This window comes from Calidris pugnax, unplaced genomic scaffold, assembly GCF_001431845.1.
Source record: "Calidris pugnax isolate Ruff unplaced genomic scaffold, ASM143184v1 scaffold8, whole genome shotgun sequence".
Lineage (NCBI taxonomy): Eukaryota > Metazoa > Chordata > Aves > Charadriiformes > Scolopacidae > Calidris > Calidris pugnax.
In genome coordinates, this window is record NW_015090830.1 from 2,172,187 (window position 1) to 2,195,387 (window position 23,201).

A 23,201-nucleotide genomic window follows, 5' to 3' on the forward strand; every position below is an offset into this window, starting at 1 on the left:
CCTGGAGAGACCTTCAAGAAGAGAGCTTGTAGGATATCTTTCTAATTTTTTTTTTAGTAATAACAATAAATATTATTCTTATTTTAAGCTTTTGGAGTCAGGAAAGCAATATTGTTAAAATTCCTTGTATAACACCACATCAAAATCAACCATGATTATCAAAAAGGCCTATACTAGCAAGAGTGATAAGCATTCCAGAAACAGCATTAGAGGTCTCATACTTTCTACTTGGAAAAACAGTAATTTAAAATAAACACAGAATTTTTAGACAGTAAACATTTAGGCTTGCCACTGACTTATGTGTGAAGGATGCTCCCATATGAACGTTATACACCTTCTGTTCTGAAAGGTAATAGATATCCACGGGGACAGCTGAAAAGCTTCCGTTCATGTAAGTATTGATTCTCAAGTCCAGTAAAATAATGCTAAAAGCCTCTTGAAAGAAGAAAAAAAGCTGCAAATTTCATTCTAGTCATTAGGTAGATACTAAAGCATATCAAGACAGAACTAGCTTAGGCCTATTAAAAGCAACAACCTACCAGTAGCATTAATCTGTTCGTAAATCAATTGTTTGTGTGTATTCAGATCCCCATCTGTTCTCCCAAAATAATATGTTTTCATTCTTCTTACACCAGACAGTCCTGTAGAGTTGACACCACCATGAAACAGCAACCTCACTCTGCCTCCTCTTTGTCTACTAACAGGATTATTTATCACATTTCCCATCAGTCAGCTCAGTGTTTTTGCAGGATTCTCTGAGTATTATCAAGTGTGCAATTCACCCTGAGAGACTCTTGGTACTAGCAATATGGCACAGGAAGGGAAGATATCTTAGGTGGAGTCTGAAAGTCTGGCATTTTTGTTTGCTTTTCTTTACAAGAACTTTGCAGAATGGTTGCACTGCATAATGCATACATGGGAGACCAACAGGTACACACTGACAATGACCAAATCCTTTCTTCAAGCAGAAGCTTCTTCTTGCAGTCCAATTGCCCTAGTAGCAATGACAGTAACAACAGCAGAACTTATATGAGAAACCAAACATTCTTCCTGTAAGGACCTTACTTTCCACTGTCCTGAAGAATTAAACACTCTTCACGGTCTCAGGCATGCCACAGAGTTCTCTGCTAATCAAGCAAATAATACAAAAATACAAATATAAAAAATACAAGTAAAAAAAGACAAATACAAAAAAGTCAATCCACTTCTCTAAAACTTGCTGTAGGATTTACTCAGGACAAGGAAAAGTGGATTTAGATACTCTTTTTTTTGCTGTGACTTACACCAACACAGTCTGACTGCTCTGTGTTGCAGAATTCACCTTTGTACTCTTCCTACAAAACAGGAGAGAAAACAATTCCAGCAGGAAAAGAGACTCAACCAATATTCCCATGGCTGTCATAATAGTGAATTAACATCAGAATAAGTAACTACAATATTTATAAACTTCCACACAGTAATTACACTGTCTGTTCAACAGCCATTTTAAAGCGACATCTATACCTCAGACAGGTGAGATAAAGGATATCTCAACATGCTTCAATTAACACAAACATCTGCTACTCCAGTCCCATGATATTAGGAAGTCTGGTGCACAGTCTGTGTAGAAGTCCATGCTTCTCCAGATAATGCTGCCATCAATCCACACACTAGCTGTATTAACGCACCTCTGGTACATCACATATGTGCACAACCACTAGAGTGCTTCTATCAAGGTCTATCCCGTACTGTGAGGGTAGCAGAGCATCATTATCCAAATCCACTCACCGGTTCATCTATCAATCATTCAAAATAGACATAAACTAAATGAGTGACCTGAAGAGTTACGAAATTTCAGCTATGTCTCATGAATGTCAGCATAACGAACACCTGCCAGCACTAACAGCACCCAGGCCCATGGCCCTAGAAGCACACGACAGGCACACCTGAGAAGTCCTGCAGGCTTCCCCTCCTTTAAAGCCATGATCTTATATCACGCAAATACATTCAATCTGGTTAGGACTTTTCCAACAATAGAATCAGATGCCTCTGAAAGTGTTGATTTGATAACCAAAAAAATTAAACCCAAAAACCCCCACACATCATCACTGTTTCCAAAACCTTTTCCATGTTCCACTACAACTTTACTAAAAAAGCTTCTTGGAGCTTGAATTAAATATCTGCAAAATGAGAAAAACCAAAGAGTCTTCTGAATCCTACTGTATAGGAAACTCAAGCTACAGAAGAGGCAGGTCCAAATCCATGCTGTGAATCAGATGACAAATAAAGACATGAGCCAGTCACTTACACTCAAAGGCAGTATGCTAGCTGTTAGACTATCAACTCTATTTCACTTTCCAGCTCTCACTTGCCTCTTTGAGATGTTCCACTTCACACAGACAATCAAAAATGTTTATCAGGGATATGACAAACTATCTCTAAATGAAACAGATTAAGCTCTTCTAGTATTCTAATCTATTATACATTTTCACTAGCCATCTCTATCCTGTTTTATCTCAGAATCATGGGTGTTTCTGGGAAAGAGACTGTTTGATACAGTACAGGCTTTCAATTAATTTATCTTCCTTTTATTTTTAGTTACATTTTTCTTTGGGGTTGCAGCCCCAAAATACATTCCATTTTTTATGGATTTATCACTTCTAAAAATGGGGTTTGATACATGTCTGCTATATCCTGCCCTGCAGAAGAGTAATCAGCTGTACTAAGTCCTTTACACATAAGAAAATCCACAGTAGTTTTCCTACAGGAGGCACAATTTGGGAATCACTTGATTCAGATGCTCTTTGTTTCAGTTTTTCCTTTCCTACTTTTGGTACTAAAGGAATTTTTATTTAAGTACTCCCTTTTACTGTCTGCAACAGCCTTCCATCATTTGAGAGGCCAGCTACAGGTAAGAGTGATTGTGTTGGGCTGTGTGATCCCTGATGCAAGGTACAACACGTTGCCCTGACTGCAGATTTAGGAGGTGTAAATAACTTGAGACAGTCCCTGGGCTTTGCTCAGCTCTTGGCAGACTATGCTTCAGCCAGGAAACTTGAAGGACTACACCCAGGATCTACACAGCCATTTGCAGATCTTTGCAGAGATGTGCATCTGGAGAGTCTCAACCACCTGTTCTGTAAGAATTTTGGCTGTAAATTATGCATGTCAGCCTGGTAAACACAGCGTTAGGCTTTCTCCTTCAGTCTGCTCATCATACGCTCACACTGCCTCCAACCTGCTCTGGCACTCTATGAGTCTTCTCTGCCACGGTGATTGGGTGGGCTCTGTCTCTCACTTATTTTCACGTTGGCTGGCTTCCAGAGACACTCTAGTTTTGTGACCATTTTGTGGCCTTTTTTAAAGGGTTGCTTTTTGTGCAATGTATTCAGCCAGACCAGATGTTCTTCTTGAAGAAACTACTGGGTTTAATCCTCTTTTCTCCTCAGATTTTATCTTCCAGAGCTCCATTTTCTGGGCTATGCTGACTACAGCCCTTTCATCTATTTAACTCCGATTTGCTACATAAGCCAGATTCAATCTGTGTATTGTTTGGAAAACGTTACCTTCAGATTTCTGGTACTTTTCCTTCCACTGGCTATTTAGAAGCAGCAGGGAGTTTACGCATGGCTGGTTCTCCCAGCAAGGTCTCCAAGATCCTTTCTGTTATGTTCGTCACTGCACATATACCTGCTGTTCTGGAAAAGTCTGGTAAATATTACTTCTTCACAGATTAAAAAATATATATATACATTTTTACTTGCTGTTTGCAGTAAACAAGGAATTTTCCCTTCTGTGAGCTCCCTGACTCCGTCTGCAAGATACATTTGCCCTAGCATGGCTGTGTCCTCAGGCTAAGAGATGCATTTTCTGTCCTGATACGCAAGGGTGATTAGCAGAGGCAGGCCTTCCATAGCACCATGCTGTCCATGAGTTTTCTACATCACATCAACTCTAAAATGCTCTTACAGTGCCTCAGTCTGATTGGATCCATTCATGGCAATTAATTCTTTTCTCTTCTTCCACCCTATCTAGATGTTGTTCTCTGCAACTTGCAAGTCCCAGTGAGAATGTACCTTTAAGAAACCTGCTTTTCATGATGCTACCCATTATTTAATCACATGTTAACAAAGTTTTGGCAAATTTGGTGATGACAACACAAATATTTGTTCAACATTTGCCTAGGTAGATTTATCATTCTTATTCCTTTATGCTAATGTGAACCTATATTAAAATGCAATCATACAATAAATAACAATATGTTTTATATCAATTTTATGGAAATAAGAATGACTTGCCCTTTTTTTTTTCTTCTCCAATTAAAAACAAAAGGAATTCTTCCTTTTGTGTGTCATAGTTGGGCATGGAGCATAAAAATCAATGAAACTACAAATTTTAGTAAAATAATATTCTGGGTTTACAAAGCAAAGTTGCTTTTGTAGATTATTTGGACATGATTTTTCATGCATCACTTCCCAAGTTTCAGCTTTCCTTCTCAGCCTCCTTTACTGGATAGCTGGAGTACCAAAAGAGTGTACGATCTGAATATAACTTAAAGAGAAATGTGACAGAAATTGGTTCTTATCTGATCAGTTTCTTTTAAAATAATGTTCTTGTTGCTCTTCCCATCCCTAACCAAATTAAACTACACATGTGCCTTGGATTTCCTCATCCCACCTTAGACTGCTTGGACAGTGTCTCTGTATATCTACTGGGTCACCTGTCCCTTCTTCCACCACTCGCATGCTTCCTTTTTATGCTTGAGTTTAGTCGGGAGTTCCTTGTGCCTCCACACGTCTCCTGATGCCTTTGCTTCACTTCCTATTCACCAGTATAGGCCATATTATATAAAAAAAAAGGTCAGTTTATGAAGGATTTTGTCTACATACACATTATCATGTGAAATTCTCCACTCTTATTCGTCAATGAGTATGGAGGGTCTTGTTGAGTACAACTCATTCAGCTTTATTTTCTCATGCACAATATTTTGCAAGTAACAGTACTGACAGCCACGTGAGAACAGACTGTAGAATCATGCCTAGAGCAGTCTTCATAAATATACTATGATATATTTTTGATTTTCTATGAATGTACATTATTGTTTCTTCAGACCTGTCCTGACATATTATAAAAGCTTCACTAATAAATCCTAGCCTAATTAAAGAAAAAAATCCTATTACAAAAGCTTTTGTGCATGTTTGACAATACAAAACTTAATTCAGATATTTGTTTCTCTTTTTTCTTAATTGCCCAAGTATTCAGACAAAACAGAACGCAAAATTCTACCAGAATAACAAAAATAAGCATGCACCTAGAAGTCAGAAAGAATGTCTCTCAGGAAGCTTTCACTTCATCAACAGAAATTAAAATGCGTGCAAAAGTCTGAAAAGCCATTCATGCAGATGACCTTCTGCAGTTCCGCTTCCCACAAAGTCTCTCTGCTCACTAGACCCTGTTTTCATCTCACAGTAACAGGGCAAGGAAAAAAGTAAGGAGCAGTTTGACTTTTCATCATTTCAGCTCCCTGAGATGAGTGTGAGAAGGCACAGAACCATTGCCCAGAACTGCCAAAATATCTAGGCAAAGACTCGTAGCCTTTAGGCCTAAGGCTATAACCCTTATAAACAGGTTTTCAACTAAGAGATATCCTAAAAGCAATGGCACATACAAATACTGGGCAGCTGCTGCATTTTCTACTCAATGTGGCTTCAGAATTGAAGCATTTTCTCGTTCATATTTAAATGTAATTAACAGAAATCAATGTGAAGTGCACATACCAGACACAGCATTTAATTCCAAACGCTCAATTTAAAAGCTCTGAAAGCCATAAAAATATAACAGGATAAATGTGTATTTTTTCCAAGAACAGTGGAAGAGTGATTCAACTTAATTTTTTTCTCCCCAATGACAAATATTTACTAACAAATCAATTTATCCCCAAGTGGTTTCAAATTACTGAAATATTACACTCATCTTCAGCTTCATTCAGAGACTAAAGCATTATGTAACTGAACCACATACCACATAAAAATGGTCAACGCCACAATGAAGTTGTTATTTAACTAATAATTGACACAAATTTGTTTTGCTTCTGTCCCAGTTACTGATTATTCCAAGAACTGATTCCGATAGTGTTCTTTATAATGGGTACCCAAGTAAATATGGAATTCTGAGCTTTTCTCAGGTCTTTAATTTGCCTTTTAATACACCTAACTAAATCAGTCAATTTAAAATCTAAACGAAAACACAAACTGTTTTGGGGCTTATATTTCTGATTACTGCAATGGTGGCTATACCCTGGGAAAAAGACTAATAGATTTTCATCAAGGAAGTAATTTTCGAAATTGGATATATACACAACCGCAGGTATAAATCTTAACCTTAATCAAGCTCCTTTTGTATCAATTCATTTGTTTTCTTTGAACCATATTGTTATTGCTAATATCAAGCTAAATTACCATAAATATCTCAAGATACATTAACAGGCCCAAGTACAGTTTCTAACTTCCCATAGCTTTGTAATGATCTATTCTTTTTCTTTTGGTATTTTGTTCATTTGGAAAAATCCGTACACTAACTGCCATCACATCACAGAATTATTTTACAGATTTGGAGAAGAGAATAACTAGTTTTACAGGCACTAGAGCAAATGTGAAATCTAGAAGCTCTGACTAGAGAAGCTAGTATTAAAATCAGAGCAAAGAAAAAAAGAAAAAAGAAGAAAAAAGAAGAAAGAAAAAAGAAAAAAAAGAAAAGCCCAAGCATCCATCAAATAAATATGTAACAAGGTTAATTCTGTAATAATTCTGTAATAGACCAGCCCACATTCAGTCAGCAACAAAGCCTGGCTTAAGAATGCACAATAGTGGTAACACAGTCTTCAACTTTGCACTGCGAAGTTTAGAAACCATGACAGAAAGGCCTTAACATACATTTTAGGTGCAATTTACTCACGACTGAAGCCTATTGCATATGGGTGATGTAGAAAAAAAAAAATCCGTATTGTCAAATTCCATACAGATACCCAATTAAACAATTTATGCTTCACTGTACTCTCAGCATTCCTCCTCAGTGGGATCAGATAGCAGAACTCAGCTGTCAGTGGATCCTGTGCTTGGGTATATAGCCAGCCATACACCAGGCAGAGAGCCCAAGCACCTAAACTCGGACTCCAGGTTCCATTAGGAGGACAGACACCTAGAAATACTGCAATGGGGCAGGCAGATCTAGACCCTACAGACCAAGTGTAACTCCCAAATGCTCATTATACTGAATTGCACTCTAAAGACCATAATCTTACCCATAAAGCAATTAAGAGAAGTAATGTAGCTGTTTATGATGTTAGTGCTTTACTTAAATAAAACATGTTTTCAGCTTGCCTGTCTTCAAATAAATCCCAAATAACAGCTGAATGAAAAATTTCATATAGAAATTTCATATATATGTCTAACACCAGGTATTTCAAAGCACATCTAGCTTTCAATTTTTAATAAATAAACTGATTTCCATATTTTGACATGATTTACAGCTCCCAGACTTGACAACAGAAGCATCATATTGTGGTACCATCTGGGATGGGTAAAACAATACGTGCCAGAAGAGAACAACTACTAAAAGCAGGGGACAGAAAACGCAGTAGAAAAATAATGATAGGCAAAATGAAGGCAAAAGCTATCCCACATGATTGGATAAGCCTATTACAGTAAAACTCGAAACAACTTAAGTCCTCTGTTCTCAACTCAGACTTCCTATGCTATGACTAAGCAGAGTCTCTCTCAAATATTTAGGAGCAACAATCCATATCCCACATTGGGCTCAGTAGTGTTGACTGGGCAAGTAACATGCTGGAAGTGGCACAGACCCTCCCTTTGTACCCTGAACCATTTAGAAGAGCAGGACCATCCCTCCTATACACCCCTGCATGGGCTTCTCACCCACCAGCATTCCTGTTACAGGTTCCTCAGATCTTTACTTTTCTTAGGCTGTATCAACAAGTGTCCATGTTTCTTGCCCTCAGTATGGCTGCTTTGTTTCCTTGAATTTTTCAGAATCCTGCTTTTTCTTAACCGCAGTAGCAAAATACTACTCTTCTGAACTTAAAAAATTTTCCACCTCTTCCTTAGGGATGAAGGGAACACAACTTTTTGCCTTATGGAAACAGCCAGTTCTTCCCTGGCTTCCCCCTGCAGCAGATGGCTGCATCCCTTAACAGCACAGTCTACATATTAGTATCTTCTGCTTTCATTTTCTGCACAGTCTGCTAACATTTGTGCACTTTTTCAGCAAAGAGGCTACATAGAAAGAGGCTGATTCTCAAAGAAGAGTCTGTGTCCCTCCACAAGTCATGCCCTGCTGTCCCAGAATACTGCTGTAGTCCAGAATTAGCTGAAGCATGCCACGGTCCTATACAGCCCAGATATTATATATTCAGGTGATCCAGGCTTCCCTTTTGTCTCAGAAAGAAAACACAAATGTTTAATATTTAAAGAAAAGATGAGCTTTACTCTAGTGGAAGTGAAAAATTTTAGTATCTATTTTTCTTCTATACTGTGAAACCAGAAGATAAAATGACTGTAAACATACAAGAAATGCAGCCTAATAAGCAGAGGCAAGAAAGAAAAAATAAAAATGAAAAAGCTAAGTTTCTCTAGCTAAATAGATGCGTTCAGATTCATTTGTCTAGAAATGCACTTGCACTTGTATTTCAGTACCAGCACAAAACAATGACAGATACAGCAAATAAATGAAAAATGACAATGTCTGTGCCTGGTTTTATTTTTCTTCTCTTTTCCCCAGTCTCCCAAAATACTAACAGATAAGCCAAAGCAGCAGCAAATCCCGACCAACTTGACAATATTCTTCTGCTTCACTTAAGACTCCTTCTAAATTTATGTGACAAATTTCAGCTGTACTGAAGGGTAGGTAATTACAAATTGTGGAGACTAAAACCTTCCAATTATGCAGAGTTCAAGTGTAAATGAATAACAAGCAGAGATGAGCAGAAGAGGAGTCATACATCCAATTGGCTGCCTCATACTTAAAGTTGAATAAAACGCATTAAAAAAAGAACCTCGAACCTTCTTAGCCTGCATAAGGAATTTCATTTTAATCTTGTGGTAAACTAGGGGCTAAAATTTCCTTTAAAAATTTACTTTGAGGTATGTGCATTCCTAACTGAAAGATGTGCAGATTCAGCATGACAACAAAATATCAGAACTATGTAACTAGCAAAGCAGGTGTAATAGGTTCATATTCAGCTTTCTGGGCATCTCAAATTGAGAACAGACTTCATCGATGGAAGACTCAGATGACAAAGGCAAACTCAAGCATGTGCCCTGTAAATGCCTTAACAATCTGAGTTTGTAAAGAATTTCATCTTATGGATAAAGAAGAGATGCATATATCCTATCAGGTTTGTGAAAAGCTTATACATGCTGGCTTGTAAAAATGTTTATTGCAATTGTGGCATAAACACTTTTATAAGCCAGGATGTATTAGCTTTTCATGCTTTACAGATACACTAGCAAACCTGTAATCTAGGTTGACACAAACAAATGTTTGAATTTAGAAGCACTCTTCTCAAAGAGTTTGTAAAAGAAAAAAAAAAAAAAAGACAAAAAACAGACACTTGTTAGAGCCAACCTCTACATGATACCAAAGCCCCACAATTAAACCTGACATTGACTAGATACCACCTTTTTTCAAAAAGGTTTGAAAACAAATATATTAATTTAAACACTACTATTTAGATTTCTGCTTTTATATTTTAGGGAATATAAGAGGGTTTTCAGGAAATTCAGCTTTCATCTTGGCCAATGCTTTTATGGATTATTCTACTATTACTTGAGGTGAGCAATAACAAAGCAAAACTGACAAAACAAAACCATACAGAATCAGGCTTTCTGTGCCTGTGAGCCTACTATTGCTGGAGCAAGAGTTATAAAATATTTGTCCTTCTACAATCACAGCCCAATGAGTGCTTCTTTCCTAATCCATAATCGCTATGCACACATTGTTCCAACAGTCAGCTTTGAACAATTTGACCCTTCGGCTTCTCCGGCAAGAGCTTAAAAGGCTTTCACTCATTTTAGTCTTCTTTATTCTCATACACAAAGGAAATTGCTGAGAGACATCAAATACCGGTTTGCTACAGACACTATCATATGAAACTTGCTTACCCTAACAACAGGCTTCTCCTATGAAGTACAGAGCACAGAACCATGACATGTGGGATGACAACTTTGATGTAGCCACAATGGGCAACCATGTCTCGCTGCATAGTCCTAGCTCACGTTTAGATACACATCCTGTCTGATGCAATCTAGTAGCATTCTAAGCCTGACTTTTACAAGGGATTAACTTTCACTAGACTGATGGAAACAGTGCCTTTTTAATATACGAATCTCTGTTCTGCATTTCTTTTTGAGAACTTGCATTTCAAATGGTTGTCTGGCTTTGGATTGTTTGCTGTTGTTTTGGGGTTTGGTTTTTTTCTTGTTTTGTTTTTGTGTTTGTTTTTTTTTTTTTTTTTTTTTTTTTTTAAGGAAGGTTACCTTGCATTTCAAAACTATTTTCCAGGTATACACTTGTAGAAAACAGACCATATACGTATTTTGGCCCAAAGTAATTTTCGCAAAAGTTGCAAAGAAGGTTTCATTATTTTACTTTATTCCTCCTTAGAGCGCCTTCCTATCAGAAAGCAGTATCTGATAATACTGCAACATATGATAATATTCCAAAATAATACTTTATTTATAAAATGTCTAGCTTTTAAAAAATATACAGAAATTTGTAAACAAAAGATTTTCTAAGATGCTTCTGCTATAGCTACATGATTCTTACTTTTCCACTTTGTTACATGTACCATGAAGCCTTTTACCTTCATAATAGCAGTGCATGGACAAACTAATGACACATTCCAACAGCCATTTAAGCATGAGAGATGGGAAACTTGTTTATACAAAAATAACTGAAGCGCATAAACAGTCAAGATTAAGTTTTAGGCATTCCCTTATTTCCCAGATAGAAATGTACTATAAGAAAGATGAAACTGTTGAATCATCTAAAAAAAACCAAAGCTTCAAAGCAACGATTTGATATTACTTTTACTTTGCTTCTCAGTTTTGTTCCTACCTCTCTCAATCATAATAGTTTCAGGTTTGAAAGATCTGAAGCTTCCAAATACTGTATTTTTTAATTGCTAACTTGGTAAACTTTATATCCCCTAATCCTATTCAAAATACTTCTTTCACCACATATGAATGAGAGGAACTTCACATGCCCTAAAGTTTCAGAAATTGAAGTTTACTTCAATCATACCTGAAGTAATCCTATACAACGTGTTGGGATGGCTGGGACCACAGCTAGGATTCTGACCTTCCAACAACACTTATCTGAAAGCTCTGTGAATCTCAGCGAATCATTTGGTAAGCACACTCTTGGCTCTAGGTGGGTTTCAGGTTAGTAGCTGGTAAGTATGAATTCCATGTTCCCACATGGAACTTGTTACTGTCTCTTTCATTGCTAAATGTCTCATGCTTTCCATTATGAGACAGAGAATCTCTCTGTATCTTAACATTTCACAATAAAAGCTTAGAAAAGTTGTGGATCTTTACAGCTGAAGACTTGTAAGAAGAGTTCAGACAAGTAACCACCATTAAGAACAGCAGCAGTGACCAGTAATCCTGCCCTGGGGTACCTGGAGGGGCTAAATGGCCTCTCAAGAATTCTCCCAAACCTACTTTTATAACTATAAGAACAGCGATTAACTTCATACTTTCACACCAGATTACATGATGACCTGAGAGCGTTCTATAATGAGTCTGAAAGTCCTAAACAATACCTCTTACAACCTGGCTAACTTGCATCAAAACAAAGACTTGAGCCACCTCACCAGTGCCATACCTGGTACATCCAAGAAAGCATGTTTTTTGGATGTCCTGGGGCACTCTAACAGAACCAGAAGGAAAGCAGAGGGGAAGAAGAGGAAAAGATCTTTGAAGGACAAATATGAAGGAGTCATAATGGCAGGCTTGAGAATAAGGAAAAAAACCTTCAATACTTGGAGTAGAGGTAGTAAAGACATGCTGGTGAAAGACAAAAAGGTGATATACTTTGGTTTTGATTTATAAATACAATCTCCCTAAAGGATTGTGGAAAAAAAATCTAAGACAGAGGCAAACCAGTGGTGCTACAGCACTGAAGACGGAGTAAGAAACTTTACCAAAAGTCAACTGAAGAAGACTGTATAAAGGCTTCTGCACATTCGTAAGACTGAAACGTAGCAACCTAGTATAACATCAACAGTATAATTCCTGCCCTCATTTTGTATTTTTTTGCTGATTGGAGTGGGAGAGTGTTTGTTCAAGTAAGTCAGCACAATTACAAATGTTTAATCTACAGATTTCTCCTGCATTAGTGAATCCAGCCTATATCCAGCCTTATCCTAACAGAGGTAACCTGTGAACTTCAATCTATGAATTAGCAGAATATAACTGCACCATCAGAGACCTCTAAGTGCAGGCTCTCAACAAGAACCTTGAGGACTTAACCCAAATTATCTTCCAGGATATTGATTATGTCACATAAGGTAAAAGTAGACAGTCTGAATTCTGGATATTAAAAGTGCTTGTTTCATCACAGCCAGAAGCAGCAGCAACAAGCTCAAGTATTTATCAATATGCAATTTTGGTTAATTATAAATCAACTTCAGATATCGTTTCTAGTAGTCTGGGAAGGTAAAGGAAGACTGAAAGCCTAATTAAAGCATATACAAGGTGTTCTACAAATCACAAGGACAACCTTACCTGAATACATTTTAGTTTTTCATATTCAATGGTATAGTATTAGTTTGTGAAATAATATGCACAGTGCTGAATCTAAAGCTAGTTATTTTTAAATTGCATAAGTGAAATTATTATTAAAAACCATACATTTCTATTTCAATATGATTTCCTATTTCTACACCTTAGCAAGTTAGCTAACAATTAAATTTACTAAAACAATTCTTAGAGCCAAGAACACAAGACATGATACCAAGCTTAAAAATAATGAAAGATAAAACCAACAAAACCTAAGCAAGGAACTTCAAAGACAGGGGGAAGATGAGATTGCTGGTATATGGAAGACAGATGATGTTCAGGACAAAATAAATTGATGAGGGCTTTCTATGAAGCCTAACTGCCTCTAAAAGGCTTTGTTTCACCTCCCAAGCTCTAACAAGTTTTAAACAACGGATAGCTGCCTTATACACAAACCTTAGATTCTGATACTTGCATTCATATGACGTTTATTCCTTGAAAATTTGCTGTTTAATTTGCCTACTTTAACTTTAGAAGTATGAAACTTTTTATTCACCATTATTTTAAAAAGTATCCTTTCTCTACAGTAACAATAAATTCTGAATACCAAAGCTGTACAGTATGTTGGGACATTTTTCCTTCTTTTCAGCCTCCATTTTGTATAGATCCACTCTAATAAAATCAGAGCTGAGAGTACGGAAACATCAGGTCTGTATGGCGTGGGACAAAGGCTAATCTGGAATTAAAATGGATAATATGACTTATATAATATGAAGCCGCAAAGAGGAAAAAACAGATGCACACTTATCTGTACTTATGAAGCTTTTGAATATCTTGATTATCTGCTTTAAAACATCTGCTTACCTACTTCATGCAAAGGAACTAAGACAACAAACATAAAACATACCTGTATTAGAGAGAGATCCTCAAGCTGCAACCTGAAGAGGTAGTTTCTAGGGTTAAAAAAAAATAGTAGATAAAAATTGTTACTAGTGTTAAAATAAAAACGTAATTAATATAAACATAAATGAATATAAATAAATCAATATAAAAGACAGAAAAAAAATTATTGATAGTCATGACTAAACTCTTTCACAGACTGTCTTAGCATAGAGCCCTTTGGGCTAAGGACTAAGACAATTTCTAAAACAAAATTTCATCTTGAAGGACTGGCTGTATATGAACACCTGAGGATTTTTTTCAATGTACAGCAGGAGCTACAAATGAACCAAGCATATTTTTCAAAAGCTCATGGTTTTATTGCAAAAGGATTTCTCACTCCACTTTTTCTCTACAGCAGTATCACAGCACCTACAGAACTTGGGAGAAGTTCAGGCAAACTATGAACTAGATGTGACGCAAAGGCACTGCTTGATACCTGGGTAAATGATGGGTTGGGATACTCAGAAAGGTGAACGTGCCCCACTGACCAAAAATTACTTCTTTCAGCACATGCTGGTGCAATATATGTGCACTACCACAACTCCTCCCAACTTACTGTGTCTAATTAAAGCCGCTGTCTTGTTACACCTGTTCTGATACACCAGCTCTGTTGGTAGCGCTCATAGTATCAGTCCAGGACCCTCATAAAAATGAGCAAATACCACATGATCTTTGAACTGATTTCAGCACATCCTTCTCTAATTCAGATTCTCTCTCATGCTAGGTCTACAACAGGGCTCTGCCATGCTCCATGATCATATTTCTCCTGCCCGATTTCTTTTTTCCTTTCTTTCTTTCTTAGTTTCTTCTCATACCCCTTTTTCTTCTTTCCATTAAGTCTTTTGTTTTATACTACATTTTCACATATATATTATTTTTGGTCCTTTTATGTCTAATTTTTACCTTATTTAAAGCAATTCTGATTTTTCCATTGCCGCTACAGAGTGATTATGTTTTAGAAATAAAAATGCTTTTTTTAAAAAAAGTTTAATAAATGATACATTTAAATTATAATAATAAATTAATAAATATAATTATATTTATTTTATTTTATTTATTTTATTTTAATTATATTATAATAATAAATTAATAAATATAAATAATAAATTAAAATTATGTCATTTTAAATTTATTCATAGCAAATCTGTAACGTTACTTTCCAAGATTTCAACAAATTCACTTAAAGTAACAAAAAAATAAATAACAAAGAGATTATTAAAATTAAACTTTAAATTTAAATATTTGCAATATTCACAAATTCACTGCAATATTACATCCATGCAACTGGTAGAAATGTAATCTAAATTAAAATTATCATGAATATAAACATCATAGAATATTTTGGATTGGAAGGAACCTTTAGACATCATCTAGTCCCCTGCAACGAGCAGGGACATCTTCAACTAGGCCAGGTTGCTCAGAGCCTCATCCAAACTGACCATGAATGTTTCCATGGATGGGGCAACTACCACCTCTCTGGGCAACTTGTTCCAGTCTTTCACTATCCTCACTGTAAAAAAATTCTTCCTCATATCTAATGTAAAGCTACCCCCTTTCAGTTTAAAATCATTGCCCCTTTTTCTGTCACTACAGGCCCTATTAAAAAGTCTCTATCCCCATCTTTCTTATAAGCTCCCTTTAAGTACTGAAAGGCCACAATAAGGTCTCCATGGAGCCTTCTCTTCTCCAGGCTGAACAACCCCAACTGTTTCAGCCTGACCTCATCGGAGAGGTGCTTCAGACCTCTGATCATTTTTGTGGCCACATTTTTTGAGATAATAATTCTAATTCTTTCCAAAGAGGCAGGGGAGCCAGGGGAGAGAGGAAGTGGGATGGACAGGATGGCAGAAAAACAAAGTGTCTAAAAAACAAAAAATCAAAAATATTCTTTTTTCAGAAAGTGGCTCAGAAACACAACTACTATCGTGGCCAGCTTTAATTATGGACTCTGGGGTGCAGCTATGTATATCCCTTTATTGACTCTGGTACATACATGGTCTATTTAGATGTACAGGAATCAGGTCACTAGATTTTCCTAGGGATGTTGCTAAAGGGAGTTACCCAAAACACAAGAGGCAGGCTATTAAGGCAAGAACTCATAAGAAAGTAAAATAAAGCTAGAATATTTTTTATTAGCACAGACAAATCGCTACAAAGAAATAACTAAAATACATGTTTGAGACCTGAAGTGGGCAAACAAAGAAGACAATACATTGCAGGACAACGTTTACATAAAGCTTCATCCATAAGCAAGTTGACTTCAAAGACTTTCACTGAAATGTCAAGAAGCGATGCATATAGACTTTCTAACCCATCTATATACTCTCTGTAAGGACAAAAAACACCTTCACAACTGCAAAATTTTCTTGCTCAGAAACATTCAGCAGGTGACATAAATACTCAATCTGCTCCTTGCATATAAGCTTCCATCAGCTGTTACTGATTGCACTTCTTTTGCTCCAGATATCAAAGTTAAAGAAACCTACAACTTCATTGCTGTTGAAAATCTTTTTTTTTGCACTTACAGAAGCAGAACAAATGTTTTCTTCCAGAGAAATTTAACTGCATTCTCAGCAGGTATAAACTGTTTCTTAACTCAGTGGTATCAGACTCACAGGAGTGGCACATAAATGCCCCATCTCACTCTACAAATAAATGCAGTCTCTGTTGCAGAATATATGCGCAGACTGATCTCACACTTCCAGTTTTCAGGTCAGTACTTAGCACAGTGACGTGTCAATCGCGTACTTCATCTTGAGATGTCTACTGAAGATGTGCCACTGAATGTGGCATTCTAAGACAGATTATCAATTTATTAATGTCTTTTTATGGTCTTTCCTCCTGACATCACTTCAGCCTATTAAAAAGTAAGCTATTGTCCCAAACTGTAAAAATTCTAAATCAATACATACATAAATACAGTATTATCCGGAAAAAAAAAAGAGGCTGAAAGATTTGTGGGTTTAATTTTCCTAGATAACGAGATTTGTATCCTATGCAGTAGAGCACACCACTTCTACCCATTAATATATCCAGTCTGGAATTAGAACTATTGACCCCGTAAGTGTTAGGGAGACTAAAATGTCTACATCCATGTGAATGAGCCAAGAGCCAGAACTAACTCATGTACGTTTTTCAACTTCCTGTTGAAACCTGCCAATAACCAATAAAAATATTATTTTCAGCTTCTTAAAGCCATCAGAAAGAAAATGGAATAAGAAGAAAAGCAATGTGCAAGGTATAGTAACAGCATTACACCTTAGCAACATAGAGGTAAACTGGGCAAATGGACAGCACAGAACAACTGTGACTGCATAAATAATGCTAGAACAAGTGGCAAACCAGCACTCAAAGAGCAATCAGAGCTATTCCTACCTAGACGTGCCCCATTCAGTAAAACTTACAGGACTACCTTTAGCTCTACAAATACCTATAGTATTTGTTTAACATTCTAAGGCATGCATCTCTAACACAGGAGAATTCATTCAGAAAAGACATACATGAGAAAAATCTAAAAAAAAAAAAAGCATGACAGTAAAAACCACACTGGAAATATGATATTAATAAATCTGGCAGTCCAAAAAAAAAAGTCAGTGCCAATTTTCATGACACACGCAGAGACATTAGTCTGCTCACAAGATAGGCGACAATAGATTTTTCAGTATGTTATTGATATTATGCCCTGGATTCTATGCATTTATGCTTTGAAGGCAACAAAGGATGTGAGATTAAAAAGACCAAGTGCATTTCTGAAGCATAAATACAGACCTCTTAGCACATAGGCCTGTCTCTTGTCCAAATATGGTGGTAATAAAAGCAAAACAAATACAATTTTACATGCTGGAATTAAACGGATTTGACACTGTGGTAATTGCTAAGTTTGTTTCCATTTGGTGCTTAATGAATGAGGAAAGCAAATATGTTACATGTATCTGCAGACAGAAGGACACTGTAATGAGAAGAAAACAGAACTCTGAAATAAAGCAGCGTCCTGTATTCCTTCAGACAGACAGCAGGCAATAACCGTTTTGCTTTACCTTCACAGCACTGAAAAAACTTTTTTAGCTGAACTATGATAAACCTGTTAATCAAGAGCCTGCTCAAACCCAACGGCAAAGACTTTTACTGGTATCAGTGGGAATCGAAAGAAGCCCCACAAAATGCATGCTCCAGTCACCTCATTGATGACAATGTACTTCAATGTATTCCAGTGATTACATTCAGTATGAATACAGATAGAAGTATAAAACTAATCTTCTGTATGTTCCTAAACAAGCCAATGTCAACAATCAATTGAAACCCCAGAAAGACTCAAAAGTAGAGTGTGCTAGTAATGGTTGTTAAATCCAGCACTGTTAAATCCCTTTTCTTTGTGAAACAGCAAGCTACAAAAGATGAATGCAACAACAATAAATACTGTTGCACTAAACACAGACATTAATTAAAAGAACATTAAAGTGCCACAACAAGTGGCAACAAGTACAACTTAGGAAAATGTACTACAGATGAAGCTTTTGAAGAACTCCCCCCAAAATACCCACCTCCCATCCCAAGACTCCATATGCCTCTGCAACTCAAAGCTTGAATCAATAAATGGGGGTTGCAGCAAACTCAAAAACTCAAGGTGTGTCACTCAAGGTCGAGGAAATAACTAGTAAAAGATTCCTTCCTGTGCACTTCTTTCAAGAAACTATTTCACATGAAAGAAGAAAATTTTATTCAATTTACTGGAAGGAAAAAGATTTTAAGCTCTGTAAGAAACAGCTATTAAGCAAAACTCCACAATCAAGGCAGGAAAGTTTCGGGTAAAAGCCAATCTTAGTTCTACAGTGTAGTAAAATCAGAAGTTGAAAATAAAACAAAAAAAAACAAAAAAAAAAAAAAAAAAAAAAAACAAAAAGAAACAGAAATAAGAATAGGAGGAAAGGAGATAACATAAAAAATTATGATGTAGAAAATTCATTCAGTTATATTAAGATACGACGGGAAAAATATGTGAAAAAGCTAAGGATGATACATCGGAAATAAAGGAAACCTAATCAAAGTGGTCTAGTTGAACAATTATGGGATAATAGTCAAATTACAATAATGAAAAGCAGAATGGCAAGTAATTTTTTTGTCTGCATTTTGCAGGATATAGAAGTCTCAGCAAATGAGAGTAATACAATAAGTAGCTTAGTGATAAACACTAAATATGTGAAAACAGCATATGCACAGAGATAAATTTTTTCAGACTAACTATGTTTTATTAACATTCAAAAGGGCAAAAAGGAAGACTCAGGTGATCATAGGCTAACCAGTGAGACACTGAGCTTGGCAAACAGAAGAAGAAAAACACTATTTGAGTCAATTAGGAAAGAATTCCTTATAAATTAAATTAATCCGCTCAAAGGTCCTGTAAAATTTTATTTCCTTCTCTGATGGTTGCTCGTCAGGATTAGGAAATCTTACTACATTCACTTCTCTGTGGCTCCACATACAGTCTCAGCAGCAACTAGAGATCCTAGAATGCAGCACTCCTGCACAGATGCTCACAAATAGCCAGGCATCAATTTTCTGTATTTCTTGCCATGGGCTTCTCCAGGAAGAGCAGAAAGGCACCGGTGGCCTGTCTCTGCAGCTCTGGAGCTCACCCTCCTCCTTAAGTCCCACCATGACACGTCATCTCAAACACGTATTGACATCTTCTCCTGTTGGCCCCTGCTTCTCCCACACAGCACCCAAGTTCCTCAGCTGGAGACAGCCGCAGAATATTTGTCACCTGTGTACCTCTGATGCATGCAGATCAAGGCTTTTCTGAATATTATGCTTTCGTCCAGAGAAGTTTGTCAGCTTACTCAGCTATCTATTTAGTAAGTTGTTGTTGGGTTCAGCTTTATCCTGAAATACCGCCTTAACCAAAAATTAGCCCTGTATTTCATAACTGTGGCTGACCAAATCTTTAATACTTTTTAATGTTGCAGCACATATCTAAAAGTACACGCCTGCAGTTGTTACATTTTGGCAGATACGGCATAAACTGAACAGCACCCACCTACATAAACAGCCACACAGATCCTGTGTGGTCTTGCTACCATTTTGTTGTTCAACATATTAATCCTCTGTTTCTTTTCAAGATTAATTTGAAATTAAATTTAAATGCTGCTGTTATATCTCCTCCAAAGAAACAATAATGGGGAAGGGGTTAAATCAACAGAAATTTTAGACAATACAGAATCTTTTACAGAATATGTGTACAGAATACACAGCTTTGGTGGACTCCTTTCCTACAGTAATCAACTTCGGCACATAAAGTTTGATTAAGCTGGGCTTTTTTTGGGAGCGGGGCGGAGGGGAGAAGGTAAAGAATCTAAGGTAGCCAATTTTCAAATTTTATTATTTTGTTAAGAAAAGAAATTGCAACAACAAAATGAGCAAAACCTATGTAAGCAGTCACATTAATGCTAAAGGTACTTAGAAGACAGGAAATACTAACTCAACCCACATTTTCAAAGCCAGCCTTGAATTTCCCCCCTGTGACCATGCTGAAGTCCTCTGGTAGAGTGATGAGCTTCCCACAGAGCCCTTCTGCTCACTGTACATGGGAGACTCAGAAGCAGGATGTATACCACTGTAAGCACACGTTGTCAACACATCTCCATACATAACACAGTCTTGTCCATCGGATTTTGAGAGGTGAAGGCCATGTACGCCATGTACGCAGGATGCATCATTGCACTGTCACATTTTCTGACTGTACTCTTGGAAGGAGGACTGAGACCTACATGCACACCTAGCACCCAAGCAGCCCTCTCAACAAGAAAAGTGCAGCCACTCAAGCACATCCACAAGGACGCTGCAGTCAGCCCTGCAAGGCACCTCTGTTTCAGAGGCAGGGGAGAGTCCTTCACAGACCTGAGTGCCTACTCCAAGTGGGACAGCTCTAGAACTTCTTCTCTACCATGGTTATCAGCCTCTGGCCAGCTGGCAGCTCCCCGCCCTGCATTTCAGTGCTGTAAATTCACACACAAGTAGGCAAGTTCAGCAAGGACAAAACTACTGGCAATTTAGGACAGGGAACATTATGTTTGGACTAACGTTTGTTGCAGAAGAAAACAGCTAACTGACACGAGAACACCACCTAACCAGGAACCAAGAGAAGGCATAAAGTTGCCATATTCTGAAGCAGGACATGTATTACTGCTAGCACTAATCAAGTGTGTCAGGACTTCAGTTAAAGGCAGGTACCTTCAGAACATCAGTCTGATGTCATTTCTACAGATGGCTTACACTGAAATAGCATTGTTCTCTGCCAAAGAAGTTTCATTTACCCCTGCCATTTGTCTTTTCATCTTATCCCAAGTCAACTCCAGGAATCCTATGATCATGCATCATGTTAGCTCCACTAATTAAAATTGCAACACATTAAATCAGCAGAAGAAAACAAATAATTTCTGTGGGGTTAGTGAACTGATGATTGTTACACTGCAACAAAACTATTACCAGAGCTGGTGCAGGGGAGGAGAAAATTGTGTAGTGGAACAAGGCACGAGCAGGAGAGGTACAAAGCATTAGCTTTTAAAAATATCTGACAAGGTAAAAAAGAGAAGCAGCTGAGGGAAAAAAAACCTTCTGTTTTTCCGCAGTGGTAAGATGATAATTTCTCTTAGATTTAACATTAAACTATACCTTAGATTAGATCAGATCAATCAGTGGAAGGACAGCCATTGATTACCTTGAACCAAGTGTCAAATGAGCAATAAACCCCAGATTGATGTTCAAAGAATACAGCAGTAATTCCTGGTGCCTGTATATTCTCCCAATATGTAGCGCTCAGAGCATCTCATTAACAAGAAGCTCTCAGATTCTCCTGCTGGGAGCAGACAGCAGCAAGAAGCAAACCTGTACAGTTATTTATTCCTTTATTAGAGATTCTTAAACCGCTGTTAATGAATCCTTTAATTTGCCTTTCTGTTATCATAGCAAGTAGTGGTAATGGTTCAAATTAACGTTCCCAAACACACATCTAATTAAGTGAAAAGGCATACTGTTACAGTCCTTCATCAGCAAGATAAGGAGTGACTGAGGCAATAAGCCACCTCAAAGCAAGTTATAATCCTCAAAGCGAGTTTAATTAACTTGCAGGAGAACATACAGGAGAAAGTCACTGTTACTAGGATGCTCTGTGTAAAAAATAATGTAAGATATGTCTATATATATTATCAAATTAAAAAAAAAAAACAGTTTAATAGCTTTGACACCCATTTCTGATAAGTAACTATATAATTTTAAAGTATAGCTGAACTAGCCCAATTTAAATATAAAAAAATTAATTACCATATCTTAAGAATAAACTCCAGCTACCCTCCTAGCAGTTCATAATTTCAAGCACAAGAGGCTTGGGGAGAGGAGCATTGCTTTATTTTTCCTTTAAAGAAACAAGTTTCTTCGAACATAATTCTTCTTGCACAGTCAGAATAAAACCATTAAGAAAAAATATAATTAAAAAGTCACCAAAAAAAAAGAGAAAAATGAATGGATTAAAAAGAAATTGTAACTAATTATTTTGAACCTCAACATTTTTGGACCTCCCTTCTGGGTTTGAGACATGCTTCTAGTTGACTCTGTTTTACCGAAATGGCTGGAACACTTTTAACAATTTTTGATTTATAAAACCTAGAGCTGACAAGTGTTTAGTGCATTGTCAGAGAATGAGGAGAAAAAAAGGCAATGTGCAATTTGCCAGGGTAATTAAGCCACCACTCTATCATTCCCCTGAGCTGGTCTTTTCCCCCCTCAATTGACCTTTCCAAGTGAGACACAAAGAAAACGCTGCAGGACATATGGCAAAGCGCTTCCACGCAGGAAAAGAAGGCAAGGTTGTTCTTGGAGAAATCCATGATCTCCAGTCTTACTAGCATTTCAAAATACAAAAATCATTATCATATCTGATTAGATGCTAAGGTAGTCCACTAAATAACACACGGAGAAATATTTATCTGAATATTTTATCAGGATTTATCAGAACAAAATAAATAAGCAGTCACTCATCTCCTCAAGCTTACTGAGGAGCTAATGCCCTGAGAGTAATCCTTCACTGATGCCACTTAATTGTAAAAGTAAATTCTTCCCTGCCATATGTTTGTTTGGTTGGTTTTTTTGAAGAAAACAAATGAATTCCCTAGAAGGTTTCAGATTGCAAGAGAACTCATTTATTTTTATCTGCCAGGTCACACGTGATGTTAAGAACAATGCCTGGGGCAAATTTAAAAGATACAATTTCATGGGAACATAGCTACATTGATCTGTGGCAAAAGTCAATAGGCTTCATAATGTACTAACAACTGTTTTACATCCGCACTGAATTTTCTTTGTAGAGTGTATCTTATTAATCTATTTTTTTTTCCATTTTACATAAATGTATAATCTCATACAATTTAGCACATATCTATTAAGAAATCAAGTCCCTTTTACATTAAATCTAGACTTAATTGACATAAC

The 23,201-nt window shown here is 36.8% G+C and overlaps 1 protein-coding gene across 1 annotated transcript in view; it reads right to left on the reverse strand.

Annotated features, from left to right (window-relative positions):
• SEMA5A (sema domain, seven thrombospondin repeats (type 1 and type 1-like), transmembrane domain (TM) and short cytoplasmic domain, (semaphorin) 5A) overlaps positions 1 to 23,201 on the reverse strand; it is a 220,831-nt gene that overhangs the window by 171,620 nt on the left and 26,010 nt on the right. The window contains exon 3 of the mRNA XM_014940999.1: positions 13,687 to 13,732. Within this exon, the coding sequence (XP_014796485.1) occupies positions 13,687 to 13,732 (46 nt within the window). The remainder of the gene's footprint in view (positions 1 to 13,686; positions 13,733 to 23,201) is intronic.